This window comes from Heterobasidion irregulare, assembly GCF_000320585.1.
Source record: "Heterobasidion irregulare TC 32-1 unplaced genomic scaffold scaffold_12, whole genome shotgun sequence".
In the NCBI taxonomy this organism is placed as follows: domain Eukaryota; kingdom Fungi; phylum Basidiomycota; class Agaricomycetes; order Russulales; family Bondarzewiaceae; genus Heterobasidion; species Heterobasidion irregulare.
Genome location: NW_009258208.1, coordinates 1,394,484 through 1,418,460, shown reverse-complemented (window position 1 = coordinate 1,418,460; position 23,977 = coordinate 1,394,484). Strand labels below are relative to the sequence as shown.

General features: G+C 48.7%; 11 protein-coding genes across 11 annotated transcripts; 5 read left to right on the top strand and 6 right to left on the bottom strand.

Moving 5' to 3' along the window:
• Positions 1–805: 805 nt before the first annotated feature.
• On the top strand, positions 806–2,659 carry HETIRDRAFT_461139 (uncharacterized protein; the record flags this gene model as incomplete). The annotated part of the gene is made up of 11 exons (XM_009554074.1): positions 806–868; positions 941–1,081; positions 1,140–1,192; positions 1,246–1,268; positions 1,334–1,414; positions 1,477–1,613; positions 1,742–1,836; positions 1,900–2,114; positions 2,176–2,266; positions 2,319–2,500; positions 2,554–2,659. 11 exons carry the CDS (start codon positions 806–808, stop codon positions 2,610–2,612), a joined length of 1,140 nt encoding a protein of 379 aa, XP_009552369.1. The 3' UTR covers positions 2,613–2,659.
• On the bottom strand, positions 2,636–6,169 carry HETIRDRAFT_436926 (uncharacterized protein; the record flags this gene model as incomplete). The annotated part of the gene is made up of 16 exons (XM_009554073.1): positions 2,636–2,756; positions 2,833–3,172; positions 3,245–3,409; positions 3,462–3,587; positions 3,638–3,844; positions 3,898–4,071; positions 4,138–4,272; positions 4,327–4,661; positions 4,709–4,969; positions 5,029–5,247; positions 5,297–5,380; positions 5,433–5,473; positions 5,536–5,588; positions 5,644–5,723; positions 5,772–5,989; positions 6,041–6,169. The coding sequence occupies 16 exons, from the start codon at positions 6,167–6,169 to the stop codon at positions 2,726–2,728; spliced, it is 2,598 nt and encodes an 865-aa protein (XP_009552368.1). The 3' UTR covers positions 2,636–2,725.
• Positions 6,170–7,386: 1,217 nt separating this feature from the next.
• On the top strand, positions 7,387–8,149 carry HETIRDRAFT_455704 (uncharacterized protein; the record flags this gene model as incomplete). The annotated part of the gene is made up of 3 exons (XM_009554072.1): positions 7,387–7,439; positions 7,492–7,857; positions 7,978–8,149. 3 exons carry the CDS (start codon positions 7,387–7,389, stop codon positions 8,147–8,149), a joined length of 591 nt encoding a protein of 196 aa, XP_009552367.1.
• A 758-nt stretch (positions 8,150–8,907) lies between these two features.
• Positions 8,908–10,675, bottom strand: HETIRDRAFT_430518 (uncharacterized protein; the record flags this gene model as incomplete). Its single annotated transcript, XM_009554071.1, has 11 exons — positions 8,908–9,190; positions 9,242–9,278; positions 9,431–9,483; positions 9,514–9,682; positions 9,741–9,867; positions 9,980–10,077; positions 10,128–10,189; positions 10,244–10,264; positions 10,358–10,520; positions 10,541–10,575; positions 10,647–10,675. The coding sequence occupies 11 exons, from the start codon at positions 10,673–10,675 to the stop codon at positions 8,908–8,910; spliced, it is 1,077 nt and encodes a 358-aa protein (XP_009552366.1).
• Positions 10,676–11,262: 587 nt separating this feature from the next.
• On the bottom strand, positions 11,263–11,479 carry HETIRDRAFT_162901 (uncharacterized protein; the record flags this gene model as incomplete). The annotated part of the gene is made up of 2 exons (XM_009554070.1): positions 11,263–11,341; positions 11,391–11,479. 2 exons carry the CDS (start codon positions 11,477–11,479, stop codon positions 11,263–11,265), a joined length of 168 nt encoding a protein of 55 aa, XP_009552365.1.
• Positions 11,480–11,722: 243 nt separating this feature from the next.
• Positions 11,723–12,726, bottom strand: HETIRDRAFT_422723 (uncharacterized protein; the record flags this gene model as incomplete). Its single annotated transcript, XM_009554069.1, has 6 exons — positions 11,723–11,975; positions 12,039–12,076; positions 12,204–12,244; positions 12,370–12,531; positions 12,595–12,598; positions 12,670–12,726. 6 exons carry the CDS (start codon positions 12,724–12,726, stop codon positions 11,723–11,725), a joined length of 555 nt encoding a protein of 184 aa, XP_009552364.1.
• Positions 12,727–14,688: 1,962 nt separating this feature from the next.
• On the top strand, positions 14,689–15,317 carry HETIRDRAFT_106724 (uncharacterized protein; the record flags this gene model as incomplete). The annotated part of the gene is made up of 2 exons (XM_009554068.1): positions 14,689–15,037; positions 15,097–15,317. 2 exons carry the CDS (start codon positions 14,689–14,691, stop codon positions 15,315–15,317), a joined length of 570 nt encoding a protein of 189 aa, XP_009552363.1.
• Positions 15,318–16,476: 1,159 nt separating this feature from the next.
• HETIRDRAFT_119335 (uncharacterized protein) lies at positions 16,477–17,357 on the top strand (the record flags this gene model as incomplete). The annotated part of the gene is made up of 4 exons (XM_009554067.1): positions 16,477–16,653; positions 16,751–16,770; positions 16,949–17,043; positions 17,098–17,357. 4 exons carry the CDS (start codon positions 16,477–16,479, stop codon positions 17,355–17,357), a joined length of 552 nt encoding a protein of 183 aa, XP_009552362.1.
• A 316-nt stretch (positions 17,358–17,673) lies between these two features.
• On the top strand, positions 17,674–17,916 carry HETIRDRAFT_162898 (uncharacterized protein; the record flags this gene model as incomplete). Its single annotated transcript, XM_009554066.1, has 1 exon — positions 17,674–17,916. The coding sequence occupies one exon, from the start codon at positions 17,674–17,676 to the stop codon at positions 17,914–17,916; it is 243 nt and encodes an 80-aa protein (XP_009552361.1).
• A 323-nt stretch (positions 17,917–18,239) lies between these two features.
• Positions 18,240–19,047, bottom strand: HETIRDRAFT_430514 (uncharacterized protein; the record flags this gene model as incomplete). Its single annotated transcript, XM_009554065.1, has 4 exons — positions 18,240–18,325; positions 18,391–18,503; positions 18,570–18,623; positions 18,800–19,047. 4 exons carry the CDS (start codon positions 19,045–19,047, stop codon positions 18,240–18,242), a joined length of 501 nt encoding a protein of 166 aa, XP_009552360.1.
• A 568-nt stretch (positions 19,048–19,615) lies between these two features.
• Positions 19,616–23,843, bottom strand: nps11 (tridomain enzyme adenylation-thiolation-dehydrogenase; the record flags this gene model as incomplete). Its single annotated transcript, XM_009553598.1, has 17 exons — positions 19,616–20,062; positions 20,114–20,396; positions 20,434–20,569; positions 20,625–20,658; positions 20,712–21,228; positions 21,285–21,544; positions 21,600–21,657; positions 21,727–21,877; positions 21,934–21,952; positions 22,011–22,169; positions 22,226–22,323; positions 22,446–22,554; positions 22,605–22,658; positions 22,715–22,846; positions 22,910–23,070; positions 23,121–23,444; positions 23,519–23,843. 17 exons carry the CDS (start codon positions 23,841–23,843, stop codon positions 19,616–19,618), a joined length of 3,267 nt encoding a protein of 1,088 aa, XP_009551893.1.
• Between the last annotated feature and the right edge of the window lie 134 nt (positions 23,844–23,977).

The following is a 23,977-nucleotide window of genomic DNA, read 5'->3' as shown; positions in this document are numbered from 1 at the left end:
CGAGTGCTTCTTGATAGACATAAATTTAGGCAAATTCATCTGTAATTCCTAATGACTTGCAACGACTGTCCTCTTGCAATGAACGGACAGGAATGAGGGTTTGCGGACTTTTGTGGCTTCTTACGCTCCGCAGTTTCTCCGGGCGGTCTAATTGGAGATAGACATCACTGTTAGATGGAGAAAGGTATGACAATCTCTACCTTGGACTGGTCCTTGTTCGACACCACCGTTGATGGACCGCACAAAGATCCCGAGGTCCCGACTGACTTCGCGTCTGACGTTGGCGATAATACGCCGAGATCACTTACACTCCCCATGCTCCGGTGCTTCAGACCATGAGTGAACAAACGCTGCCAGCAGATCTTTCTTACTTCTCGTTCCTGCTCACGCGTACCACGATCCGTACTGCATACTCTATTCTTTTGCAGCAGCAAAAATAGACGTCTTGTGATATGATCACTCAAATGTTTTCAAAATATGTCCCCACTCAATGACCGCCCGGAGGAATCTATTGCCTCGTGGGAGCATTAAGCTTCTTGCATTTCGCTGAAGGTCATTGCATCTTCATTTACAATGCCTTGCATCAACTCATATCTCCATCAGGTGACATCCTTGCGTCTGTTTGCATCTTGGCGACGTTTTCCCAGAGGCCTCACGTCGCGTCGGCGACACATGGAGCGCCTCTTCGAGTTCCAATAAATATCCGAGACCTTCAAGCATTCCGCTTCCACCTGCTTTCCTCGCTCCTGTTCGCCTAGGGCCTTTCCGTTATCACATATCTAATCGTTTCCCAGTTGTCGAAACGATGTTGATCGCCGCATTTGTCATGGTCGCTGCATTTGTGGGGTCTGCGAACGCTGCTGCTTGGGTGAGTGCTTCCTTGAACTTTCGAGCCCTACAACGAGCCCGATTGCTGATCACTTCATGCTCTACTACTCAGCCTTTCGATGTCACCACTATATCGGCTCCTGATGGTTCGATCACGGCCAAGTTTGTCTCCTTTGGTGCGACTATGACCGAGCTATGGGTCAAGGACAAGCATGGAGAAGCCCTTGACATCATTCCCGGGTACGACGACAATGTACGTAGTATCATCGCCTCTCCTTACGATGAACAAGAGTAACAAACGGGATACGTAGTCCAAGCTACTGACCGACCCTGCGCATCCTGTGTTTAACCCGATTGTCGGACGGTATGCCATGATTTTTTCCCCTTATTCACGACATTTCAATATTTCTACTCCAGCTATGCCAACCGCATCAAGAATGGTTTGCTCCCGCCCTGCTTCCTTTCATAAATTCAATCAAGAATCTTAGCACACCCCGAATTATAGGAACCTTCTCTATCCCTATCTCACGCGACCCTCCTGCAAATGGGACTGGCGTATATCATATCCCCACGAATGATCATGATGGTACCCTGCGTCAACAGATGTCTCATGCCGATTGGTGTTGACAAGTCTTCTTCCCTAATCAGGGCAAGACACTCTCCACGGCGGAATCTACGGATGGGATCGTCGCAACTGGACAATTGTTTCTCAATCACCTACTAGCGTGACCTACCACCACCTTGATGCCGCTGATGAAGGCTTCCCCGGAAATGTGACTGCTTTTGTGAGTTGTATTGTGTCCCGCATCATTTTATCAAACGAAGTATATGCCTTGTATGGCGCCTGCGTCTATCTGTTCTCTCGAGATTTGCACTACTGATTTGTGTGTGGATGAAAATTCGTTTTCTTCAGGTGACGCACTCGGTCGAATCTGGAACGCTCAAGACGCAGGTTTACGCAACTGCAACTCGGGAAACTCCCATCATGCTCACTCAGCATATCTACTGGTATTGATACCAACTCTTCGTATCTTCTTCCTTGAAGTGAATATCTATGGTTGACTTCTCTAGGAACCTTGACGCTTTCCGCACAAACACGTCCAACTGGAATACGTCCAATGTTCTGGACCACAATTTGCAGGTCACCGGCTCTCACTACATTGTCACAGATTCCAATGGTCTCCCTACTGGACCCATCCCTACCGTCGAAGGTACGCCTCTGGATTTCCGGACTTCGCAAGCAATTGGCTCTAGATGGAATGAGACCGTTGGCGTATGTGGCCCCGGTACGTCTTCAAGTTCTCAGTGTAGGGTAAAGTCAAACAGACAATCGACTGTGAACGCTAGGATGCCAGGGATATGATAACTGTTGGATCTATGATGGTTCGGCAGAGAACACTCCCGGAACAACACTTTGGAGCGACTTCTCCGGTATCAAGTATGTTGCTTCGTATGTACATCGGGCCGGCTTTTGATGATTCGTTTCGAAGAGTCGAAATCACGACCAATCAGCCAGCCGTGCAAGTATATACGGGAAACTATCTGGATACACCTCGCAAAGCCGTCCACGGCGGCCCGACTTTGCTGTATAGTCCTCACTCAGCAGTTGCCATTGAGCAGGAAGGTTACATCGCCGCGATCAACAATCCCGAATGGAATATCGATCAGATTTGTGAGTTCGTCCATGCATCTTCTTGGTCGCCAGATGACATATAGCTTCTTCAGACGCACCTGGAAAGGACTTCACGTGGAGTACAGTGTACAAATTCTCTATCGTGCACTGAGCGACGATGTGGTCGAACGATGTGAACGTGACAATACGGTGTTATCGATTGCTTGCAAATTCCGTGTCAGGATACTTCAAAGGAAACGCACAAGAGCCGTAGTGAGCATTTCATTACGATTGTCCAGCATGGCCTGCCTGGATTCTGCGAAGCCGGCCAACAAAAGGTGTTAACAAGCTCCAACTGTATTCGGTCCAATATGAGGGAAGCCGAGTCATACCTTTCCAGAAACTGCAGTGCCGCTTCTGCTCGTCCTTTGGCATCCGCTAACTGCCGTATATGTGCCTGTTGTTTAGTCTTCATCTCCCGTCCGTTCGTGCATTCGATAGCGCGATCAAGCTGAACCACTAGTTCATCTCGATTGGCTATTACCCAAGATGGATTCAACCTTGAAAGCATCTCTCCCATGGCTTTAATCGAGGTCGCTTGAAATGTGAAAGCCCCGATCCACTCTGCCCATGGAAGCGTGAGTTTGGGTTGCACCAAGTCGTTCGCAGCCTTCAATGCCTGAAGCAGCGCTTCGCCCGTCTCTGGACCCCGCAAACCCTTCTGAGTATCCGCTATGCAACATAGGAATATCGCGAGGCCTTGAGTCAATGCATATTTTGCAAAGCTAAACATTCACTACGTACCGTAGCTGGCTAGTCGTTTCAAGCATGCAAGCGCGAGCGCACCAATCGCAAATACTTCCTCGCTCTTGTCTCCTTCAAAATCGGATACCGCACAACATACAGTCTGGATGAATCCCGGTAAACCCTCCACGACGAGCTCTTTCACAAAGTTCTGCCGATTTTCCTCTAAAGGGAGACGGTCATTGTTTTTCATCATCAGAGGACGCAACCCACAGACCATGATTGCTGGCAAAATATATATTTCGCAATATGATTGCCATCTTGTGATTCGGATCCTGAAGGTTCTCGGGCGTCACTTTGCGAGGCAGCTTGCTCCTGTAGTCCTCAGCGTGGATGATAACCTCTAGCGAAATGGGATGGTGATTTCGACGGGCAAGAGGAATATGTACGCACCTTCCTCCTCGACAAGGATGACTACTGCAGCTATTACTCTGGGGGTTGCAGTAGTCAGGTGCTTGAGATTATTACGATGTTCCCAGTGAGCCATTGAAGTGGCGGCGACAAGGTTGACTCGTGTTGAAAACGGGACTTTCTTCAATAGAGACTCGTCCCGGACCCATCGAAGTTCCTCCATCTGAACCATCGTGTTCCGAATACGCGCTATACAGTGAACATCAGTTGTGCGCGCGACTCGATACAAAATAGCCACTTACGATGAAAAAGCAGAAACGATACGATCCGCAAGCAATCAAGCTCGATTTTCTCACCAGTGTGAGGATCCATGGCGCTCCCGTGTGTCAGTCGCTGTAGAGCGATTAATACAGTCCTGAGCTTATCGCTGAGCGAACATCTGTCGGCCGATAATCCAGGCTGAGATCTCAAGCAGACTATCGGAGGACGTCAAATAACGTTGGAACTTGCAAAAAAAAAAAAAAAAAAAAAAAAAAACGTACCATTGTATATCAATTGAGCGAGTAGGCCAATGATGATAACCTTTGCCTTCGGACGAATTGCCCGTTTACAGGTTCTTCTCTCAACGAGCTCCTCGAATTTCTCGTAGTGATTGTACAACTCTTCGAAACCGGAAGCTACACCCATGCAATCAGCAACTGAGAGTGCCCGACAAGACTGATGATATATACCTGTGGATGCCATGATTCTTAGTGCCTCTGCCACTAACAAGAGCAAGTCGTCGTCTTTCTGCTTTTCCTCCGCGGTCTTTGATCGGTGGTCATCCATCCACTTCCAGAATCCTTTCAATAAACTAGAGCGATATCGATCTAGCCATCTGAGCTCCCAGTAGTTGTCCTCAGACGTCGGAATACCAAAGGTGTAAACCCTTGTAAGATGGGCGAAGAGATTAGGATTTCCTTTAAGAGCCTTGGGTAACTCAGTGTGCGTGCGATACCAGAGCTTCACTGATATGTGGATCTTTTGAGAGGGCAAAACCCGACGACTCTGACCTCGATGGGGAGCGCTAGAAATATATTAGTCGTGAAGTCCGTGGAGAGTTAGAAGGCTTACACGGTAGTTATAGCCTTCCAGTGACTAGATATAATGCGATAGTCCTGCCACGCCGATATCGGAAGGTATTCCAACGGCCGCCAGAACCCCTTGACCGAGCTCCGCACTGATCCTTGTCGCAGAAAATGAAGAGGAAATAATTCCTCAGGATTCCAACCGTACTCATGAGCGTGAAACCGAAGTCCAGCTGCTTCAGCCTCCTGGATCATCCAGTCGACACTGAACGCTGGAAGATGTACACCTGTTTCATTACCGCCACCACTGAGAGTGATGAGATAAATTTGATGAAACCATCGCCGAAACAAGATAAAGAAACATACACGTCGCTGTGAGTCCCAACGAACCAGACTTCCTTGACATCTGGCTTCGATTGTTTGCTTGCAGCCTCTGGTTGGACTTTGTCATCTAGATATTCTGCTAGGAACTTAACACGACGTTCATCGAGGGCGAGCGCATGCCGATAGTACTTGACGTTCTGAGATAGCGACGCCAAAGGCAACGACATGTGGCGGAATGGTCCAATCGATGAAACGGTATCCCTGATAAAAGAGTAAGCGTTGAGTACATTATAACAAGATAGTCTCTTACCAAACCCCGACGAACTGAATCTTGACGGGCCGAAACATGACTTTATTGAAATCTTCATCCTTTCGGATCGCTTGTTCGTATGCACTGGCACAATGAATCAGAAAGAATATGAGGGCAATGAAACTGATAGCAATACAATGGAATCTGCTCCACATTCCCAGCGTAGATCAGGCCAACCTTATAGATAAAAGAGGGAAGTTAAGAGGTACTGAAGCGTGTTCAAAGGTATTTCAGCTCACCTTGTTGATCATTCCTGCTAAAGTTCGCACTTGGTAGGCTCCACGTGAAAATCCTTAACGACGACGTTGTGAGCTGGCATGCGAGCAAGTGATAGAACAATTCCTCACCGAAAAGATATATATCATCATCAGGTTCATAATTATTGGACAGCCATTGATATGCCTTCATGACCATTACCTCAAAATGCCTTGGGAAATGTAGGTCAAAGCGCGCTCGAAATCAAAACGTGACTTACCATGCGAAAGCGAGATCAACCATCGATCTGAACTTCTGCATCAAGTATGCAATCGGGAGCTTGAAAGTTTGGGTCGCGGCGTAGGTGCCGATTCCGCTGCTATAGTACGTCATTTGCTTCCTCGGACAGCACTTCCCTCTTTTTGGATCCACGACGGGGTCGAATTTCACACCCCAATCCTTCTCGATGTGGTCGCATAATTGTACGACGAATGTATTCTGCGCGAAGACATTGAGTATTGTATTGTAGATTATGAGTGACTGACGCACCTTAGCTCCAATCTTGTTCGACGTGCCATCAAGACAAACGATGAGACTTCGAGAGCCCAGTCGTCGTTTGCATGTATCGCACACAGTCGTATGCGCTGTCTGAATCTCTCGGTCAACATACGAGGGCATAGTTAGCGAGGATGCGGCGAGTTTAGGTGGTGTGATGTGCATGTAGCAATGGCGTTTATTCGACGCCCCGTCATTTATATCCCTCGTCTAGGAGGTATAGGCGACGGATTGTAACAACCATGCGTTGCAGACGTGCCGCATCCTCACCTTCCACAAAATTGCACCCCAGAAGGTGTGTGTGATAATCAGTATTCACCTAGCGTGGTTAAATGTTGCATTCATTCGTCAGATAAGCAGGACTAAGGAGATGCCTTATCCCTTTTTAGATCCGAGACAAACTCGGCTCCATCGATCATCCGACAGTGCACGCGGCCAAGGTCACACGCCGATAGCGTAAAGGTCTGGCGTGAGCATGATCGGAGGTTATGCTGCGAGAACGAAGGTGACAAGATGAGGCTTTTGGTAAGCCGTTGTCGGGATATGACCTACCTGACTTGGAACGGACTTCAAAGAGGTCAAGCTGTGGCCTCGAGGAACGTCAAAAACGGGGCCGGAATAACTTTCGATCAATGTACCCCCGAAGTCGAGGTCAGCATACTTCTAGGCTACCTGGATTGCTGTTTTCAAACAAGATCACTAGCCATCGCGAGGTTCGATCCGACCCACCCTCGTGGTCGGCTGATGGCAACACGTGTGTTGGCAGACAGACGCCTGCCATTCGAGGGCGCGCATATATGCCGCCTGGACCTGCTGAGTAAATACACACACTTAAGGAGAAATGAAAGACAAGCTCTGACCAAAAACATGGTCTGAATCCTGAATGAGCATTAATCTATATATACGCCTTTTTATTGTCAGTTTGGAATCAGACCGCAACATGCATGAAAGTCGTGCGGCTGAAAATAAGCTCCAATAGACATGTCAGCGTCTCGGTTCTTGACAACACGCGTCTTTTCATCTCCTAGTAATTGGACGAAAGCACTCACTTGTTCTAAACAGACAAAAGCTTGCTGTCTAATCCACCCTGCAGGTCTTGGATATTTTTCACACACCCATAAGGGTTCTCCTATTGGAGGCCGTCATCTACTTGCCTGTGAATGTTGGACGTTGAATGCGCGATGCAATGTACCCCGCTTGATCTTGTTGGTGAGAGGATGCCACGAACATTCTGCGGACCGTGGGAATCACTCCTAGATGATGCGTGTTTGGCCAGGCTTGGCCGCGTCTCACGCAGTCGTCTGACAAATGAGCATCCATCGACCCGGCAACCAGTCACGATGTCATTCTCCTTCATCCGCGCTGCCTCCGTAACTTGGCGCAGCCCTCAGCCGTCTGACATCGAGTCCAAGTTCAGTCCCACTGGGAGCTTGTTCGGATCACAGGGACATACACCATCACCCCTTTTCCCCCCTCACCCGCGCACTCACCATCATCCCTGAGCGCCCCGCAAAGCCCCCTCTTCCATCTTCTGACGCGTTCGACGACTTCTTCGGTGCAGCACGCACTACCTGCACTTCAGACAGCCGTCACCATGAACACCCTATTCCCTCATCCCCTCCGATGGGGACAGCTCTCCCACCCGCATACGCGTATCCACCCCCTGCGCCGATCCATGCAGACCCTGCGTTTGACGAGAGTGAGCTCCCGAGCTACGCCCAGCTCGAGGCTGTACATGCGCGTCAACCCATCTCTGCTGAGCTAGAGTCTATCACTCTTGCGCCATATTTCTTCAAATTTGATATCAATGCGTCTTTTTTTTTCCATCGTGTCTTCATTTTTCTCACAGGATATTGATTGGTATCGTTTAATTGTGTAGTCTTCCCACCATTGTGGTTCCTTTCAGTCTTTATCCTCTTCTCTCCCCTCAGCGCGCCCGCTGATTGGGAGATGACGAAGACCCCTGCCAAACGCAACGCGCTTTTCGACACCATGCGCAAGGCCGAGTACAAGTGGGCGCGGAGAGGCATCGCCGCGGCTGCACTCCTGAGCGTGATGATCACCGCCATAGTGATCATCGCGGTCTCACTCTCTCACACATGAACACTTCCCATCTCCTCTCGCCTTCGTCCTGGTCGACTTCCATCACATCATTCGGTTTTCAAAACCCTGACCATCACGAAACTTGTTCTCTCCATTCTTGACTTATACTGCACTCATCTGTCTCCCCATGTTTATTAACTATCTTGTATCGACTTGCGCCTTGTATACTTAGCTTACCGCCTCGCTCTTTAGCTTATAATTCAAATGCCACAATACCCAGATAGACATTCCGTATACCAACCTCTACGCTTACAAGGCGAATCTCCGTAATCAGGGCAGTAATCCCATGAATAGTGGTCCCAATATCCCTTTGGCGTGTAGAGATATAAATAACAGGCGCTGTAGTGTGTTCGCAAGAAACAGATGTAAAATCAACGAAGCACAGCTCAACCGCGCAAACAAGACGATGCAAAATTAGAATGTGTCGTGGTACCCTCGAGCCAACCAAAATGATCATGAACACGTCCCTCCTTATGTACCCTTTTTGCGAGTCGAGAAAGATAAGGTCGAATCACGCGTGCCCTACTCCTTCACTCCTTCCCTTCTCCTTACAGGCATCAAGCTTTATCTCGCTCCTCGTCCTGTTCAACGCAAGGCGCCAATATTTTCCATCTGAAATGGTTGCCGACCCGAAAGCTGTAGTTGACAGATCCATTCATCCTCGCCAGGCTCTTCTCTCTTGGATTTAGGCCCTATAGGCAGCGCCCGTCTGATGAGATTTCAAAGAATTCTGATATACACTCACACAAGCATCGTTCTTAGCCGGTGATAATGCACGCCGTGTCCCGCGGCCATTCGTGCACAACATCGTCCGCTCGCGGTCGCCCAAAGTTCGACAGCTCAATGCCGTGAGCTTCGCCATGGACCTGCTCATTTCTCTCAATGTCACCCTCATCTTCCTGACCGATCTCGGGATGCATCACGGTTCCTCGCATCGTGGCAAAAGCGATCGACCTCGTTGTTTCGGTGATCGTAGACGGCAACAACGACGAAGCATTGTGGAGGTTGAGAATGAGTCGCGACATCATCGTGATCGAGATACTGTGGTTGGCGTCATATTAGATTGATGAGTCGAGTTCATCCACGTCTTACCAGCTAGCAAACGTAGAGAGTCCACCACGCAATGGACCTGACGCAAACTAGAACGCACGTCAGTCAAGATGAGGAGGTCACAAGGCTCAAAACGGATGTCTGTACATAAAAAGTCAACACATTTGCCAAATTGGCTAGAGCCATGACGCTAATGCGTTGAGGGTGATCAGCAATCCGTGCAAAGCTCACTGCGAGACGCGTACCCAAAGTACATCGCGCCTAGCAGCACAAATTTGGTGAGCCTAGATGCATTGCAAAAAAACTATCCATACATGCCGTCTCGGGCAATCAAGTCTATTAGATCCATCGTGTTCGTGCGGTTTTCATTCAACCTGGGGAACCACAGGCGCATGTCCTGTCGATGCCTGTATGATTTGACGATGGTGAGGACAAATACTGTCATATCGAACACTATCTGTGCCTCCCATGGGGTCGCGATGCCTGTTGAAACGATGTGGCGTTAGCCACAATAAAAAACAACATCTCTCGAATCACTTACGCTTTGCACTGTATGATTGAGGTAGGGCGAGGATATTTTTAGCAACATAACATGCGTCCAAGCAATGTGCCTCCAGTACTACCTGCTGGGAGATAGGCTGCTGTGGCAGCCATAGATCTGATCGCCACTAAAGACGGTACTTTGTGATGTGACTAACATCCACTGTGTGTCCCCGAGATCAATGTAGTCGATGCGTATTTAGGTCAGCGTTAGTGTAGCATTTCAACATTGCGACGTACACATGCAAGAACGATTGCGCCAAAGATGATCAGCGACAGCGCTGAAAGTATACGGCGCGACTTTTCGTAAAACGCATATGTGCGCAGCGTGAGCAGGACTATGTATTTTATTATGTTATGCTTCACTTGAGAATAGTAGAGAGCATACTGCCGACCACTGTTTGGTTGAATACGAGCAACAACCGGTGAAATAGGGTATACTCTCGACAGCTGCAGTGTGATACATCAAGGCCGACGACTATCTGAGAATGATTGAGGACGCACCTCTGTAGTTGGAGGATTAATCTCGATGTATTACGACGTATGCGCAACGAACTAAAACTGACCTTGGGACTTAGAGTAAAATCTCCGAGCGTATAAACCAGAACAGCAACATACCCGATAAGCGGTACACCACGATGCACAAAAAACCACAGAGAGGCTTTGGCACGTGGGCGGGACCATATGCGTGAAACTTCCGTGGACAGAGTTATCAGGTGGTCGTAGTACAAGATGACTGCGGAGTGTGCGGTGAGATCACCTAGGACTCCGCGCTCCGAAGCTGTAGTAGATAGGCCATACCAACTGCAACGAGCTGCAACTCGTTATATAACCTACTGCGAAGGCAGTCGTCATTCGAATCAGCTTCGACAAAGATGTCGATGTGGATTCACGAATTCGGACTTACATAGAACGCATGTCTGTGGCTGAGGACATGGTGGAGCAAGTAAGCGTGCTGGCGGTGGGAAAGGAAGCAGTCAAGGAGAGCCCTTTTCAACCGTGTAACGTCCATCGAATACTGTGGTTGATGGCTTTGGATGAGGATGCTACGTTCCTATACTTGACAGACTATATTAGTAAAACATCGTCCTTCAATCAATATCAGCACATTCTGAATCACGCTGTCAAATTGTTTGGGAGCCAAATACGGCCGCTCAGGACCACTCCCGTGAGTAGGAAGTGAACACATACACCTCTTTCCATCCTCAACTAGACTTCGAGAGGAAATTCTGGTGAAATAATGTCATACAAGCACGTACTAGGAATCTGCGCTCCACGAGCAGATCCAAGGATAATAGGACGCGTACGGAAACGCCAACCCACGTCAATCAATGGGTTGCATCTTGGAAACCAACTTGTTTTTATCAGTCCTTCGTCTCTAGTTTGGGAAGTTTCAAAGCTCAGCGCGAGAATTCGTGCTCGGCAGTTGGATTGGTCATATCAGATGATTGAGACTCACCAGGCATACACAAACCATCTTGGGATGTTGTCATGTGCGCCCGAGGTCATGTGCGTACTTGCCCTCAGTGCTTCCATTCCAAGAGCCGAGTAATTAATGGAACGCCAGGGCACCAGTGTGTAGAACAACGATTGCTAGCGGATCTAAGCCAGAATCAGTATGTCAGATTGGATCATGTCCAACAATGCGCACCTGCAGGTTACTCGCCAAGCCCATTGAATATGGCCCCCGTCTCGGTTGACTTTCATGGGCTGTTGAGGTTCTGCACGACAGGACAGCATCTTGGGGCGGCCGAGAGCCGCCGAGTTGAGTGTGACTTCGCTCCTGCCAAGGATAACTTCCTTAAAACAGCCAATCAATCAAGCGCTACTTCCTATATTCCGCGCGTCTGTTACACGAAGGCCCCGCAAGTATAGAGGGTATAATGATTCCCTGGTGGAGGTCAACGAGGAATTCAACACAAGATTCGCTTTGAAACACGCCCGGACGACAGTACCACCATGCTCCTTCCCATGATTTCTTCATCATATCTGAACATGTTCATTCGCTGATTGTGGCCGCTCAATCCGACTCAGCTCAATCGCACGAGTCGCGCTGTCCTGAGTTTCTGCGTCAGAGTGGTTACTTGGTAGCATTTCCGTCCCATCTGAAATTGACTTTCTCGCATCGCGCATAGAAGCAAAGGTCATCGAGGATGTTGTAGGGTGTTGAGATGGCAGTAGCAACGAAGCATCGTGCAGATTTAGCACGAGGCGCGACATCATCGTGATAGAGACACTGTGGATACATGAATGACAGTCAGGGAATATATACAACGAACAACCCCATGAGCAAACGCACCAGCTGGCGAATGTTGAAAGTGAACCACGCAATGGATCCTGAACATGAATGGTTTTTGAATTCAGTGGCCCTTGTATCACGACTGGTGGGCGCACCGACGTCAACTAGGACCATGCCTGTCAGTTTCATCATCGCATAACGAGAAACAGCGCAGGCCGCACGTACATAAAATGTTAGAACATTTGCCAAATTGACCAACGCCATCACTCTGTCAAAGTCAACATGGTCAGCCAGATGCCTGTGTAAAAGACGTCGAATATCTACCCAAAATATACTGCGCCTGTATACATCTGAACCGGTGAACATGACACAGGGAACGGGCAAATCTTACCATCTCGAAACAGCAACTCTACTAGTTCCAGCGTACCCGAACGCTCCATTTGTAACCCTCGAAACCATCGGAGATTTTCCCTATGCTTATAGGATTGAACGAGAGTAAGGCCGAACACAGTGATATCGAACAGCATCTGAGCCTCCCAAGGGGTTGCGAGATCTTTCAGGCAGATCTCATGAGTTATACCAGCATACCACAGGAACCAGGCAACCACTCACGGACTCCGCTAATGTTCCAATGGAGAGATGGGGGTGGCCAGGAACACATCAGGAACTTGAAATGCTCTCAATAAATTACGTACGTGTCAAATGAGAGGCTGCTGTGACAACCGTGTACTCGCGCGCCAGATATCATGACACTATGCTGCGTAACTGCGTTCCACTTACCCATGCGATCCAAAGACATATAAATCAGCGTAGATTCGAGTAACTCTCTCAAGGATGGAACGTACACATGCGAGTAGTACCGCTACAACGAAGAGAAGACAGAGGACGGCAAGAACGCGACGCGATTTTTCAAAAAATGCGTAAGTGCGCAGTACCAGTAGGACTAGGAACCAGGGTTTGTCACTATCATCTTGAGTGGAACTTTAGAAACTCGCTACTTACCGGCCACCATCGCTTGGTTGAACGCGAGTAAGAACTGATGAAATAAGATATATGCTTGACAGCTATGACAAGATACATCATGTCCCGAATTTAAGTTTTGCGTGATAGAGGTCGTACCTCTTCGAAGAGAAAAAGGAATCAGAAGCGTCGGTTTGAATATATCGTAAGGACATTTCGGGACCTGAAGACCCACCTTCTCGCCTGGAACAAGATTTCCAAGTGCATAAATTAGAACAGCAATGTGGCCAATGAATGGCACATAACGGTGCAGAAAAAACAACATGGACGGCTTGGAGAAAGGACAGGACCACATATGGGAGATCTCGGTGGAGAGTGTTATAAGATGATCATAGTATAATATAACTACAAAGGGCAGCGAGGTCAGCAACTGTACAATTCCAATCGTATATGTTTTACCAATAGGAGCGAGTTCAAGATAGTCGCTGAGCACGCTGCGAATTGAGGCATGTGAATTGATACTGAAAAGAAGAGTAGCTTCGGAGGCTGTTCTCACATTGCTTGTGTATCTGTGTTCGAGGGCATGGCCTAAGTGATGATAAGACACCAGTAGGAGTTGTATTTATACGAGCTAAGCGGCAGCAAATGATGGCGGTGGATGCAGATCCAAGATTAGGAGATAAATCCGTACTCACTGATATTTTCGTACGCGCACCCGCGACGGCCTCGCAGAATCCGTGATACGCGGCTTGTTTACTCAAGCTCTGGGATCCGTAATCGCCCAACTCCAGTCTAGAAACATCACACCTCAGGCCTCATCTTCCAAAGTGACTCCGAAAAACGAACGATTTGCAGATATGTCCTGTTTTATCGCAGCTGCAGGCACACGTTACGGGATTTGCGACGTTTACATCTTTATGAGCGCGATCTCTCGGCGGCTTTTAAGAGTTACTGGGGGTTTGCTCGTGTTCTGGAGATGGAGGTTGATAATATCAAGTCTCATTCTGCGAATATCGATTGATCAATAAACCGGTGAAGGTTGGAATGGCAAAAATCTTGTTGCTGAACTCGCGGACAGCGCACTACAGAAGACTACAGAGCATGTGTTGCGTTCCAGGTCCACAGGCAAAATATTGCATCTATCAAACAGATCAGAATTGACAGATTGACAGCATGTGATGAGCCTCGTACACTGTAAAGCGGTGTCAACGCCTGATGTACAGTCGAAAGCGTCATACCTCATACTCCATAGCAACAGGACTGCCAGTAGAACGAGTTGCATGGGGCTCACAATGTATTGACCGATAGCAGCACATCTCACATGTTATCCAGCTCTTCAGTTGCTGCTGTGCAGTCGGTGCACAGGTTGCAGACGGTGGGTTGAAACCCGAGGAAATCATTCATGATCTCATCTCACAGGAAAAAGAACCCCCCGTGAGAACATCGTGGGAACGAGAAACCAGGGTCGGGCCGGATAATCCTAACCTTGGTCTAGGTCTTACCATCACGTCTTGTAAGACCCTCACACACTGTACTCTCGCATCGTTTTTTGAGCTCCAGTGATCTTTCGCCATTCCTCTCCTCATATTCTGTATATAAACTCTAGCGGACTCGGAACACGAACCAAGCATCTGTCTCGCGCCCGATACGCCCGCCCCCCTCTTCCAAACCCTCTCCAAACCAGGTTTGTGAAACCACCTAACATCTCCTGGACAGAGTGATTTCTAGCCGATTCTTCAAGAGAGCTGTTATGAAATTCGCGTCCTTCCCAAATATCTTCACTACTCGGGGAGGCGCCCAGTCGCGTGTTGAAGACATTGAATCGCGGGTGCCAACACGCCTTACGACTGATCCCATGGACGACTTCTTCGGTGCCCACAAAGGCATTTCCAAGTCTGGCAATCACCAAGGCAGACATGTAACGCCCTCAACCCCTACAAAGGACATCGCGCTACCGCCGCCCGCATACGCGTACTCGCTTCCAAACAGTTGCCGCAATGACACTCTGGTAGATGCCCGTGAACCACCGAGCTACACGCAGCAGAGGATCTCATATGAACCGGTCACCTTAGCTCAATATATGTTCAAATTTGGTTTCAGTATGTCTTCCCGCGCGCGCATTCGATTGTCGGAGAATAACAAGGCTTCATCTACGCAGTTTTTCCACCACTGTGGTTTCTGTCGATTTTCATACTCATAATGCCCCTCACTGCGCCTCCTGACTGGGAGCTGAACAAGACAATTGCGGAGCGTCAAGCACTGCTCGATGCGATGCGCAACGCCGAGCGCAAATGGGCATGGAGGAGCGTCACTGTAGCTAGTTTGTTGAGCGCGGTAATCATCATCATCGTTGTTATTGTCGTCTCGGTCGCACGTTAACGAGCTTTCTCTCTGAGTTTCATCTTATCATCATCAATCCCTCCATGACATCATAGACCTTCCTCATACCAATATCGGCACGCTCTCGTTCGCGAAGCTATCATTACGTGCATGATCCCCCACTTCATCGTTTTTTGCTCTTGTACTGCCTCGATTTGTCGTCCTAGTGTACTCTCTATCCCGTTGTATCTTTCGTTGATTAAAATCTTGTATGACTAGCTTTCGATATCATCTATTGGTGCTTCGTTTTGCATTCCAGCAGCTTACTTCGAGATATTCCGTAACGCACCAGGAGGTTCAACAAGCCATTCATTTTGCTCCTGAACTATAGGCCTTGCCTGGCAGGGCGTAGGCAGCTTTTCACATGGGCAGCCAATTGCCTGTGGCAGTCCCAGACAGCACTGATGGTGTCGGTAGTGGAGGAAAAGCTCGGAAGTCCGCGGTGTCGGCATCCTAGGGAATTGCACGTGCGATCGAGGGCTTATTCCATTCTCGGACCGGATCCCTTATGGCCGCTGCCTCGACTGCCTCGACTTTCCACCGTGGCCCGAGACTCAAGACACGACCCTGTCAAGAAAAAACACGGAAAATCTTGTCTATACTTGGGAAATCGATCAAAAATGGCACCTGAAACGATTCACAGCCGACAATAGCTACGACGACGTCACAAGCTGAATCGGTTCGTCGACTTGTCGCCTTGTTCCTCGCTCTGTTACCCTGTGCGCCTACGATACACTGACACAGAAGCACACTCCACCTAACCGACGTAGTCAGGCAGTGCAATGGCTATTCCATTGTCCATCTAATTGCTGCTCAGGGCTCTTGTCGAGGACTGCGCGAGCCTGGATTGTCTCAAGTCTGCAACCTTGACGTAGGCTATAGACTATTGGTGAGTGATCAGTAGCCTTGTAGAGATGATTTTGATGCTTTTTGAACTATCGCCTCGTCGGCAGGGGATGGCAGGTCGGCGAGACACAATCTATCCTGGGGACGATGCGCAGATCTCCGGATTATGTACTACAGGTTTCCCCCAACGCTTATTTGAAAACAATGGATCGATCAGGACCTGGGTTATAACACAGGTATGCCAGGCTTGAGCACGCTGCATTTCTATATCTCAGTCGCTCTGTTGCTTCACTACACAGCTTCAATTCCTACTATGTCTTTGTCTCTCGAAGGAAAATTCGGCGGGAATGTGCACATTCAACCTGTGCTAGGCTTCTGGGACCTGTGCATCTGGCCAAGCACTGTCGATATCTTGTTCACAATTGCTGTGAAGTCACCGTCAATTCCTCAAGTGGTGCCGCACGGTGGAGACCGATCAGCCTCCGATCAAGTATGTGCGCAATCGTAAGGTTTCTACGGCTCAGGATAGGCTTAGAGAGCCCTACACAGAACTTTATCTTCCAACAGATCAATTTCGTTTATGCTAGGGGGGACGAGCATGGAACACGTAAGTCTCATTGCTTGGGGTACAAAAGGTGCGTTTGTCAATGCTTTTACAGGTCAACGTCTCCACTTATACGTCCCTCACACTCCACCGCAACTTTTACGAGGCTGCTCTCCGTATAACTCATTCCTCATCTTCCAACCAAGTACATGTCTTCGTTGCTACAACATCTCCTGCACAGGTGGCGTCGTTCGCGACGCTCAGTTTCCACGCGTGAACATCATGATAGCGTCGGGCTAGATGTAGTTGCGGTGCAAATCACCTCAGAGACTGACCGTGAGCACCTCGATTCCTCCCAATTCTCATAAGCTGACTACTGGATTGCTGCAGATTCTCAGGGAGTTTTGCAGGATGGGCCATCACCCTGCCCTACGATCACTTCTCCGGTTCCACCACCCCCTGCCTACATCAGGGATTCCCTACAGGTAGACTCACCAGGATTTTTAGAGCTGGAAAACAGCAGCAGATTTCATACGTCGACACAAGGACACCGTGCACAGCGCACCGTAACTGCCGTCCTCTCGATCCTCATTCTAGTTGCTTTGATTGGATCAATCGTTGCCATTACTTTATTAGTCTCGAAGATCTAACTATTTCTAGGACTCCATACGTTAACCATCACCTGCTGTACAATCATTTTTCTCTTTCCGTCATTTCGACCCTTGTTCTCACTATACCTGCACTTTCATGTAGCTAACAATCCACATCATTTCATGTACAATGATCTCTATGAATGGGCCACTGTTCCCGCGGATAATACACAATTTCACTCTGTTAGTGCTTCGAGCCTACTCTGTACCTCGCACCAGTGACATTTACAAGACGGGGATTCAAACGGCGTACTAAGCCATATGTTGTTTGTTACTTTCCCGACTGCGATGAAGCCAAGGTTGGCGAGCCAAGAGAATGACCCCGACACACGTGAGCCACGTGGTTTGCCTCCGACTCCGACAGACATCTCTGCTCTCTAGTCTGGTCACTCAGTGGCGACTGAGCTACAATCCGTTTTTCTCAAACTCCAAAGTCCTCAGTGTCTCACAAATTCTCCATTGCATCGTTCATTCCTCAAACATTCCGACGAATCGGACCGGCATGCCGCAAATTCGAGGAACGACCTCTCCGCCATTGTCCAGCGGACTCTGGCCTTGATCGAGCCAGTAAGTGTATTGTTCTTTGCGAAATATCGCCAATTTGACCACTATCATTTAAGTGGACACCGCTTTGGTGTACAGGGCTAGTATTTGATTGCTCCACAGGGAGGACACCGCCACCAACATCGAGCTTCGACGCTAATATGAATTATTGTTGTCCACCTCGACAGATGCGCTCACTATGGAAGATGATCTAAGATCTGATACAGAAAGGTGCCCAAACGTGTATCTGATACGATCCGGTGCGGTGCTCCAGTGGCATCTCTTTGTTGTGACCTGAACAATTACTCAGTACGTTCCTTTTACCGTTGTGCGGTCGCTTCAAGTCCAAGCTGTGTCTTCCATTTTGCTCGTCCAAATTCTCGACATCTGACATGCCCATTGAATCATCCCCTCCCTTTGTCTGCCTTGATATAGATCGGCACGAACGACATCCAAGGAAACACAAAGCAATCGATCATAATGTGCTTACCTTCTTGAATATTAACCACGTCTGGAGTTTCACCCCGCTCGTTCGATCTTCTTTCAGACATTGTTCTATGGAGTGTATGCTCATAGAACGCCACGCAATGTACGGGCGTGACGCTGTGAAATCATAGCATATGAATTATAAGCAGGTGCGCATTCGTCACTACACCTTCACTATCTTACACTTCCACGTTCTCTTCACAGCCTGACTTCTGACTCAGGTTCGTGGCCGATCGGCTACCACATAGTACAATAGCAAGGATGTCGCAACCTCACAAAGGGACAGATCCATGCCACAGCGGTTCCTTGCGGTGCGTAGTTTGTACCTTTTATCCCTACATCCATTTCAAGCTCGTCTAAGTATATAAAAGAAGAGCGGCTTCTGAGAGCACTGAGGATCACTTTCCACCCACATTTCTTCGCCCTTCCACCTATTCGTCTTTCCACTTGCAGCACTCTTTCTGACGCTAGACCAAGCGATGTTGGCACCACTTCTTAATATCGTGCGACGTCTCTGGGCACCGATGCGCCCGTCCTGCAACGGTGTCGAATTGCAAATGAACGATGATATGGAGACGACGATAAGCCTGTTATATCTTCCCCGGGATGAATCACAAGGGCCTCCGCCATTGGCGATCCCATCCTTGTCCGCTCGAAACATGGCAGCATCCGCCCAAGTTGGCACGTCTGCAATCGTTGTTCATGGTCGCTTTCTTGTATAGCAAACTAGCGCGCCTCTGCATACATCCCATCACTCATCATTCTTTCCCTATCGTACAGTATCCTGCACAGGCTTTGTATATCGATAGCACTACCGTATAGTTTCTATACTCGTTCAGCTCTCTACATTTCTGTTGTTCAATGCGCGATTACATCATGTTATTCAAATGACCCATAAGACAATGCTCAAGACATGGTGAACAAAAATATGATCTTATCTCGTCACAGACCGAGCTTTCCACTCACGACAATCGAAAGCTTACGCACCGCGCTTGGCGCGCTATGACGCGCCCCGCGATAAAGTGGACACGTCGTGTCACATCACGTGCCCATCCCTCCAAGTGTCACCAAGAAAAAGGCAGACATGACCTTGAGGCCAATATGCGTACACTGCAGGCGGGCTTGATCAGGTCAGACTCTATTCATTCTAAGATAATCGAAACTAGAATCTACAGGTTTATGGGTGCTAAGTGGAAATGAAAAATACGGGCATGATATGAAGTGTAGATCTAAGGAAGGAAACCAATACTCTTCCAGTACTCAACCCACAATTTGACATCTCCGATGTCGAGTCTGGGCAATCCGGCATCAGCCAGCGCCCGAGATGCGGCCAAGGCATTGGTCAAATCAAACTTCGGGAAGCCCATTGCATCCGTGCAAGGACCATCATTGTCGTGAGCGAATGCGGAGTGGTACCAATCGAGGAGCCGCAACCCAGGGTTGCGTCGAAGGTTGTCGACATCGGATGCTCCACCTGCATCTTCGGCGCTCTGGTCAAGGCGTGCTAGCCATTCCGAGTGTGGGACGACGGGAATATCAAGCACGGAGGCAAAGGAGGAGGAGATTGTAGACCACGTGGCGGGGCGGGGATGGACAAGGTTTACGAGGCTGTATTCCGAGTGGCAGAAGTCAACGATGGCAGTAGCAGCAGTGTGCACGGGAATCCATGAGATATCCTGAATACATTTTTATTAGCATTTGACTGGAGATTCATGCTCAATACTCACCCCTTCGCAATCTGGCAAGGCCTTTAGGTGAACAGCAGATCGGATGAGGGACGGGAGCCACTCCGCTGTCGTCCATGCTCCGTTGACTCCTCCGCTCAACTGTCCTACGCGGATGCTGGTTGCGCGTAGTGTGGTCTGCCTCGAAGCCTCAGCTAGGATCATCTCTCCAACCCACTTGGACTCCCCATAGCCATTGCTGACCGCCACACTAGCATCGATAGGGACCTCCTTGATCGGTTCGAGCCGTGAAGTGATATCTGTTGTTGATTTGAATAAGATCAGGCTGCATTTCAGGATAGTGTAGGGGCTCACTGATAAACATGCCGATAGAGGCTGTAAACAGCACACGCGCAGGCGACGGTAGAGGAGAGGATAGAGAAAGGTCAATAAGGTGGCGAAGACCTCTGATTTGAGATTCGAACGACTCCAAGGACAAGTTGAAGTTGACAGGCCAGGCTGTCAAACGGATTGTTTGAGCTCTGAAGAACAAATATCGATAATTCGGACTAACCATTGTGTATAATGTGTGTGACCGATGAACGAATCTTCGGAGGAAAAATAAATTAGAAAGAGTTGCGACCCTCCATGGTTGACTTACCTCAGAATACAACTCTGCAGGGATACCCAGCCCTTCCTCAGACGCGTTCCCTTCAACGAGCACGACTTTCTTCGAGATTACAAGTGAGAGGTCTAAGCCTCGTTCTCGAAAAGCCGTCTTTTGCCTTTCGAGAAGTGGAGTGGTACCACTGGATGCCCTATTGAAAGCGTAGATACGGGTCACAAGGGGAGAAGCGACTAGTTGCGCTAGAATGTTTGATCCCAGAGCCCCCGTAGTGCCCGTCAGAAGTATCGTGTCATTTGTCGGTAGAGGGGCAGAGGAAACGTGCGTCGAGAAGTTCTTCGAGTATTTTTCAACCATTTTCCTCATTTCTTGGGCCTTGTCCGTGCCTGAGTTGCCGTCTTTTTGTCCCGAAGCGACAGAGGAAACAAATGACGCAAGGCTAGCGATGTGGGGATGCTGGTAGACAAAGCTGCTGGCGATATCCCGCGTATTCACACGGCCAGAATCTTTGAGACTACGTAGGATTGTGTTTCGGATCCATGTTGCTTGCAGACTGTAACAAGCAAACGTCAATGAACCTTCGGCAACATCAAGATGTCTTTTACAAACCTATCGCATCCATGTTGGAAGAGATCCCCCTCGTCCGAGATTTCTTTCTTCATCACCTTATGAACGACGGCACGTACAAAGACCAAGGACCCTGAAAAATCCCATACGATCGGAGAAGGGACATCAGCTCTCCCGGTTTCGTCAACGGCGGTATAGAGCGCCTTGATCTCCTCGTCATATTCCCGAATGATGGCTTGACGCCTAACGCTGTTCTTAGCCGTGAAAGTGAACGGTTTGGAAGCAGAAGATACGATAATCATCTAGGAAGAAAGTATTTTGGTATCCATTTGCATTTGGTACGAACGCAGACCATACCTCCTTGAAAACTCGAGAGTGCTGAGGTGCGAATGCATTCATTTTCTCTATTGAAGGCCTAACATAATCCACAAGCGCACGTCAATTATTCAGAAACAGTGATCTCGCACAGACCACCTTGACGTACCATATCACATTCCTAAACTCAGCCAGCTTCTGGTTATCTGTGGGGTTGAAACGATATTCAGGCATCGGATCAACGAGTATTCCAGCTTGAAATTGTCCGCGACCGAACATCAGGGAAGCTCGAACGTGAGAATCATGGTTAAATATCGCCTCTAGAATACCGTGTGATCAGTAATCAGATACTTGACCAAGCTATCAAACAACCTACCTAGTGGACCAGGATTGGTCTGGAGGCGGAACGAAGTGGTCAGCATCGGGTTCATCCCAAAATATGATCACACTGACTTTTTCTCCAGTGCTATGCATGATCTGATCGTCTGTACGACCGTAAATTTTCCAGTATCCAGGTTTCGTTGGATGAGGCTCAAAAAGATCGGAAGTGGCATACGCTGGAACTCCTTCATACTCATGATTGAAGACGCTCGGCATGTTCGCGTCACTCGGCTATTGGAGGGTTGTCAATTGTCAGCGAGCGAAATTGAGAAGTTTTGTGGACTCACCACGACGACGAGCTCTGATTTACTCTCCTCCCTTGGGACAAAAACGACGTTGGCGAAAGCAGATATCCTGATATAATCCCATTCGGGGTTGAAGCCCGCTGTCATAGAAGAAGCATAGTAAGATCAATTCGTACACCAAGTAGAGCAGATCGTAAGCACCTGGAACAATATAGCTCAGGACTCCAGCCTCCGTGCTGTGAAATGATAGTTATAAAAGTACAAGGAAGAGATAAAACGACTGCCCACCTTCCGTATAAGTTGAACAAGGTCACATTCTGAGAAACCAAAAAATCGCCGACTTCCTTGTTGAGAGGTCCACCGCCGAACATCTACTAGGTTTTAGCTGTTTGTTGGATAAAATTGTCCAAGGAACACTTACAACGCCGTCAATATCGACCAACTTCTTGACATAGGCCGGGTTCTTAGACCATGCCTAGCAAGGCCATACATTTAGTAACCATTTAAATTGTATCAAATGCCGATACGGACCTCTACGAAGCTTGGAACGGTGAAGATAATGTCGCTGCGAGACTCCAAGCTGGCTGCAAATGCGTCTTCAACGGTGGGTTTCTGTGCCGGGGATTGAGGTCGGAACACTGTCATCACGATGCCGGAAGATGCCTAGGGATGACATGACATTAAATATTAGGAGAGAGAATCAGATAATTTGTACAAAAACCTCACCGCCCATATTGTAAGTAGGTATCCCATTGCATGATACATAGGCATTGAATGACAAGCTATGCGTTTGCCGCACAAGTCCCGCTCGCCATACCACGGGATAGTCGACAGCTGAATGACACGCTCGTGTGTCCACATGATTGGTTTGGGAAACGCGGTGGATCCTTTATTGTCTATGAGCCGAATAGAACAGCTGATATGTCATAATACATACCAGAAGAGTGAATTATGATGCCGTTGGACCCCCAGGCAGGCTTCTCGAGCGCAATGTTGACCTCCTGTGTAACGCTGGAAGGCAGGTAAAGATCCTCAAAGACAGGTGCTGCAGACGTTGTCGGAACAGAGGCGGAATTAGATTTCAATAACGTCAACGCGTCTTCAGCTGAATCACGACAGGCATCTTCGACGATGAGATGAGCGACGGACGCCTTGGCCACAAGGTGAGCGATTGCTGCAGAAGAGTTGCGAGGCGAAATCGGGAAGGGGGTGAAGCCTGCGTATTGGATGCTAGCGATGAGCGTAGAATACGTGACGGAGTCTGATTGGAACCAGTGACAATGAGTACATGCAACACTTAGGGGAGTTTCGATGAATTGATTGAAAAGAAATCACCTAAGGCAGTCAAAATACCAACCACAGGTTTTCCCGCTTTCAATTCGGGCACTCCATCAGGAAGGAAACCCAGCTCTTTTCGCATCATTCGTGCAGTACGTTGGACAGCGCGCACGGCCTCGGCCCATGTTATGGTCCGAGTCGAGCCATCAACTTCGATGTACGAGTAAAGAGGATGATTCGGGGAGTGCTTCAGGTGCCAGTCATAGACCTCGGGCATAGTCAGCGATCCCAAAGGGGGGACACTGAAGGTTTTGGCGTTGCGCGCCTGAGTTGGCGGCGGAGTGGGTAGGGGACGACGAATATGGGTAGAAATAGAAGACATTGGGCTCGTGTTTCTTCGCAGTGAGATGGAGAGGCTCAGGAGGGTGTTATCGTATGGAAGAAAGTGGCCGGCTTTTAAAGGATGCCTTATGAGTGGGTGGGACGTGTCGTCATGGATCCACACCGTCGAAGGCG